Raw genomic sequence first — 6,176 nt, 5'->3', positions numbered from 1 at the left:
TGCACTATAGGCGACAGATGAGAGACCCAGAGGGCCGAGAGGGACCGTTTGAATTTTGAAATTCAAAATCACGGCCGTTGGGTCAGTTCTGTGGGCCCCAAGACGCGGGAAACGGTCAGACTTCAAACTTTTTTACTTTCATTTATTATTTGTTTCAACTATTTCTGATCATTTTTGACCGTTAACACATTCACTTTTAACTGAGAAATGATATGTGGGGGATGGACTCACGGGGCATTTCGTGGCACACGTGCCAAACGGCACACGCGTTCAAATCGAGAGCCATTCATCAGACGGGCCCTATCGGCTAACCCTCTGCGTTAAAAGAAAAGAAACATAAACCCATCTTGTAATCATTAATCAAGAGGTCCAACATTTATACCGTCCATACATCATAGATAAATGTGTCAAAATAAATCAGTATAGAGCCTCACGCTTACAATAATAAAATAAATCAAATTCATCCATCCGATGAACGGTTCAGATCTTAGGAATATGTACCTGCTTGGCACGTGTTCCGCGAATCGCCTGCTCAAACGATCCACGCGCAGGTCGGCTTAAAAAATATAATTTGAATCCTTTCTTGTTGCTGATCTTCCCGCCCAAAGGTCCTTTTTCTCTTATATTTAAAGAGAGGGAGAGAAGGGCGCATTTTTGTACATTTACGACCCTGTTTTAAGAGATTTCTCATCCATTTCCCTTTCTTTTTTTCATCACCATCATACACAGTACAAGATCATGGAAGCCATTAAAGAACAATCTCCGACGCCTGGTATTCTTTTCCTTTATTTCCATTTTCCTATAATCTCTCTCTATTTTTATTATTTCTTTGGCTGATTTTTTTAATCTTGTTTTTGAATTTTAGTACCTTCTTCGGGATCGAAGCTGAGATACCCACTGCGGTCTGCGAACAGATCAAAGGTCGAGAAATCAGCCGCGATGCCGGAGATTCCCACTTCTTCTGCATCGAAGAGGTCAGTTTCTGTGATCTTCATCATCTTCATCTTCTTTGTATGCGCTACATGTAAAAATAAGATCTGGACCTTCCATCTGGTGGGTCCCACCATGATACTGGAAATCATGTGGATAGGATGACCCTAACCACTGTGGTCAATTTCAATGATCATCATCGTCATCATGTCCATGTGTAAGTAAGATCTGGACCGTTCATCTGGTGGGCCCGGCCAAGATACTGGAAATAATGACGACCGGAGGACCCTGACCACTGCTTGTGTGAGACTTCTTTATATGGTTACAAATGGATGGTAAAAATCCCTCATCTGATTGGTTTGATTGTTTGGGGTTTGGGGTATGGCTCACGCAGGCTAGTGGCTGTGGTTTGTTAGATGGTTATGGTTCTGTCTAGCATGATGTTGGATCTATATGGGGAGCCACCTGATTGACCGCTTGGATCTTGATTGGCATTTACAAATATATAAAGATACGATTTTTTCCTTATTTATTTATTTATTTATTGTAATTGTTAATGAAATCTATTTCCAGAATCTGGTTATAGATCACACGTCTTGAATTTTTATTTGCTGGGTTTTAGAGATTTAATTTTGTTATGATTAATATACCTAAGATGAATGTACGGCGATCCAGTCGTGAAATAGTCACAAGATTGATCAGGTGTGGGAAGTGGGCCCCAATTGGGTCCAATACACTTTCCATCATTCTCCACCCTTGGTTAGCTAGTGATAGGATTCACACATAACCAACTTTCAGTATGGATAATTGTATACCAGACCTGTCCTCTATGCAATTTTACTACTCTTGTTTAAGAGCAGACTTTGATACTCTGTTTGAGTGTGATGGATGATACACAGGCACTTGGAAATTACATGTGGAATACTAGTAATTCAAATAAAACACTCTGGCAAGTTTAAAATGTATTATGTGCCAAAAATGAGCTCAGTTCATCAACTGACCATTGGATTTGTGGATATTTATTGGATGGCTTAAAGTTGAAAAATATCGAATGGTCTTATTTCAACAAACACAAGTGTCCATGAATCAGAGGTTAGAATTGTTAATTTCTAACATTGGGTTATGCAATTTACTCAGTTTAGTTGAATTACTGTCCATGTACAATTTCTCAGTGGCCATGTATCATGCGTCATATGCTGCCTGAGTGTAACCTGGGTTGCATATTATATGCTCGGAGCAATGTCTCTAGAAGGTAACTAATATGTTTGATTGGTGGGACGTGGCCATTTGATAGCGATGATCCACTGATCAATGGTCCTAACTGGCATTGTTGCACAGAATAAGCCTGTCCATTCGATGCCTGACCATTTTCTGTTAATGAAAATTTCTGGGCAGTGTTCCATCCATGATTTTTTTATTATTTATTATTTATTATTTATTATTATTATTATTATTATTTTTTTACACACGCACACACTTACGCTAGTGGAATTTCACCACCCATGGATACTCGAACCCTTGACCGGGTGTTGAAACTCCTGAGAGTCTACCACCCGAGCAAGAGTAAGGATCCTCCATCCATGAATTAAAGCTCGTGGATTCATTGGAAACCAGATTGCATGGTGGATGGTTAGTTCATTGAGTTCAACTGTGTGAAGAGCAACATGAACTTTTCTATTTCTGATCACTGTTGGTAAACTAAGATGTTGAACTGTACAAGGAATCTTGAAATTAATGGGCCACAACTTTGATCGGTCATAATCCCTACAGCTGCACTAACCAAAATACAGTATGATCAAAAAGCTTTTCTGTTGACAACTTCAAGCTTGCTTCCCTTTCAATCCCAACCCATGCCATAGATTGAGTGGTTAAGAGCATTTGATGTTTTCAAGTTAACGATTCACTTATCAATTAGATTGTTTGGATTCAGGAGCATGTATGATAATTTTATAAACATTTGGTTACCTTTCATGGAATTTCAGAAGGGCAGCATCCAATGTAAGCAAGAGTGTGAGTGTTCTTGATCTTTCTGGCAAAGACAAATCAGCCAAACCACCAAGAAGGCTCTCAATTCCTGCGAAGTCAGCTGTCAGCCCTCTTCCAAGAACGGTTGGTGGTGTTACACCAATATCGGAAACTAGGATAAAGAAGCCGGCTAACAATCAAGGGAAAAGTGAAACGCTGCTTTCCGATGTATCGAAGTTGGCAAATAGAAAGAAATTCAGTGTTCTGTCATCAGCTTCTTACTGGATATCTCAGATTAAGCTATCCGAATCTGCTTCTAAGCATTCGATTTCACTTGGGTTCTTCAAGCTTGCCTTAGAATGTGGATGTGAGGTATGTAGGCTAATTTGTTTAATTCATGAATGAGTGCATGTATGAATGTAACATATGCATATGAATGTCTAGTTTATTTGTTTATTAATGTGCATGGTGCATTTCTATAGGTACGAAATCAAAAGTAGCATGTTTGTGAACCACATCCATTTGATATTTATAAGCATTCTGTTGTTAGCATGCATCTATGAAGTGTTTCTTTCATTGGCAAACATGTATGAAGTGTGTCTATCATGTATAATTCTCATCATCTGGTTGGGTGAAAATTCACAGCCGCTGCAGCGAATGCGGGATGAGCTGAAATCATATGCACGTCGGCACAACCTTTTAGAACTTGGAGAACCTGCTAAGGAAGTGTTTGAAAGCTACAATGTATTAGAAGATTTGGAGCAGTTACAAGCCTCTGAGACCTGTTCTCAGGTGCCTGAATCATCAGATGGAGAAAGCAATGCATCTTCAACCACAAAAGCTGGGAGTCTGAAACCCAAGTCCATTAATTTGGAAAATATTCGTACTTCATCAGTCAAAGGAGCAGTAAAGAAAGAGGGCATACAGAAAGGAATGCCGGCAGCCAGGAACAGGACATCATTCAATAGAAACTCCATCACCACCAACTCTGTTAATGGTAGTAATTTACAGAAGAAAACTCAAAGGGCAATTAAGCCGGAAATTAATGGAGGAAACGGGAAGGTCAGGAATACAGAAAAGAAATCCTCTTGTGAAAAAGGTAATTTGTTCTTGTACGGTTTCTTCAAGTGCTAACTGAAATATCTCAAACACAGTTTAACTAAAAGAAAGAGCAGCATTCCAAATGGGCTGAAGTTGCATGGTTAGGCTATGATTTTCTAGCAATATTGCTGCTTGGTGAGATGATGCACCAGATCAATGCTCCTAATCACTATGCATATTGAGAAGCTCGCACTAAGGTTTTGAACTGCCATTACAGCCCTATCAGTCCTGCATTCAGCTGTTCTGGGCTGATATGGGCCAATACAGCTGTATCTTCTTGGGTGATACTGATAAACAGTGATACGTACCTGGTTTTGGACGATACCTCAAACATTGGCTTGCACTTTGTAAATGTTCGATGATGCACTTTTCTTAACTATTAAGTGGCTACTGTAGTATGGACGGTCACCTTTTTCCCACGTGGTGTTTATCAGTTGCTTTTAAATCTGCTTAGCCTTACATTCTGTATAGTCTAATCTCATGGGGCAGCATTCTATCTCTAATCTCAAGGCAGGGAATAGAGTGCACCAAATAGACTTCACAAAGCTATGGTGTTGGTCTTGTATGTTTATTTGTTTCTGTTCTCTTCCTAAATGTGGGTGTTTGTTTCTGCAGAACCAACTGATACATCTGCTGGGGAGGAGGAGACTCAACAGGAAGACAAAGAAAATAGGGTATGATTCTCACAAAGATCAATTTGATAAATCTCCTTAATGCAATTTTTAAATTGGTTATTAGTCTTATCTCCATAACTTAGGTGGGCCACCCCAAAGGTAACAATGGGGGACATTTGGGAGGGGGATGGTCGCTAAGGAAAGAAATGTCCAGACCCATTCATCAAGATGAGAACCCCCCAGAAATCCAAATACTAAGGTGGGGCATTGGGCGACACCATGTGAAAATATAGATCATTTTGGTGTGTCCCACTTTGGATGGGAATGATTCACAGATTAGATTACATTTACACAACAGGGGATGACCCCACACATCTGGAATGCTTGAATTCATGGTTTGGATTAACACAAACACATCTTGGGTGGGGTTCCACACAGCTTGAACTTGTGGTAAATATTACCATATGCTCCAATGTTTGTGACCATTTTGCTGGACTGATGTGATCTTTCAATCACACCTATGTCCTGATGTCGGGTTATACAATCATATCTTCTGGAGCAGGATTTGGGCCATGTCTCAGTTGTCCGGAATCTCCAGATTGATGAACACGACATTGATTGTGATAAATGATCCTAAAATCTTAAAATGTTTTTTTTGCAGGATGATGCACCAGTAATGGAAGAGGTCAGCGTGAGTGGTTAACTAAGGATGAACTTCAAACAACACCAAAGATGAAGATGTTGCATTAAAGTTCATACATGTATTTACTTTTGTGGATTTTCTGTTGAGGTCTTTTTTTTTCTCAGTAGGAAAGGAGGGAAAGGGAAGTGTGATGACAGTTTTAATTGCTGTTATTATGTAGTGTTTGAGCATGGTGTGATGACTGTTTGAGATGAGAATTGCTGATGGCTATGTATTATTCTTTTATAAATATACTATAAACATAAATGTTGGATTGTTTTTTTGTTTGTTTTGTAATGTTTTGATTGTTGTGCATTTTTTTTTCTTCTTTTGAAGCTGTATGATGGCTTGCAAGTTTCAGAGTTATTGTAATTCTTGAAAGTGTTTTAGGGTTCGTTTGGTTGCACAAAATATCATGAAAGTGTTTTAGGTTGCATTTGGTTGCACAAAATATCATGAAATTTCATGATTAATCAATCTAATTTGGTTGAAAATTTCATGAAATTTGGTGCAACCAAACACACTGTTACATTTTATTTTGAGAAAGGTTTCAGTGTTGCGTCTAAAATACAAGATGCATGTGCGGGTTATGTTAGAATGGAACATGTACAGCTTGTGAACCTCTCATTCACTGGGCCATTTTGTAAAGTGTGTACCCAAAAATCAGTGTTTAATTGCTGATTAGAGAGGGACTATTAAGGACTATTGAGCAATGGTCGATTTTCAATGATCCTACTGTTGTGATTTTACTAGATGAATGGACCTGATCTTGCATATTTGTGCCATGAGCAATTGATTGCTTGATAAACTTTCTTTATTCCAGTTTTTTTTTTTTCAACACAGAAAATCTGCACTCAATTATAATTTATAACTTATATATCGAT

The 6,176-nt window shown here is 38.8% G+C and overlaps 1 protein-coding gene across 1 annotated transcript; it reads left to right on the top strand.

Annotated features, from left to right (window-relative positions):
- The first annotated feature begins 621 nt into the window (after window positions 1-621).
- Window positions 622-5,576, top strand: LOC131253691 (uncharacterized). Its single transcript, XM_058254813.1, has 6 exons — window positions 622-772; window positions 866-974; window positions 2,913-3,267; window positions 3,541-3,994; window positions 4,612-4,670; window positions 5,272-5,576. Exons 1-6 carry the CDS (start codon window positions 739-741, stop codon window positions 5,311-5,313), a joined length of 1,053 nt encoding a protein of 350 aa, XP_058110796.1. The 5' UTR covers window positions 622-738; the 3' UTR covers window positions 5,314-5,576.
- The last annotated feature ends 600 nt before the right edge of the window (window positions 5,577-6,176 follow it).

This window comes from Magnolia sinica, chromosome 1 (genome assembly GCF_029962835.1).
Source record: "Magnolia sinica isolate HGM2019 chromosome 1, MsV1, whole genome shotgun sequence".
NCBI lineage: Eukaryota > Viridiplantae > Streptophyta > Magnoliopsida > Magnoliales > Magnoliaceae > Magnolia > Magnolia sinica.
Note: the sequence above shows the minus strand (reverse complement) of the source record. Positions and strands in the feature narration are given on the sequence as shown.

What these genes read in the sequence shown, in the direction of transcription:
- LOC131253691 (XM_058254813.1), top strand. Translation starts at nt 739, where the DNA reads ATGGAAGCCATTAAAGAACAATCTCCGACGCCTG. An exon ending in CCTTAGAATGTGGATGTGAG is followed by an intron (nt 3,268 to 3,540) that starts GTATGTAGGCTA and finishes GAAAATTCACAG; the next exon opens with CCGCTGCAGCGAATGCGGGA. An exon ending in GAAATCCTCTTGTGAAAAAG is followed by an intron (nt 3,995 to 4,611) that starts GTAATTTGTTCT and finishes TTGTTTCTGCAG; the next exon opens with AACCAACTGATACATCTGCT.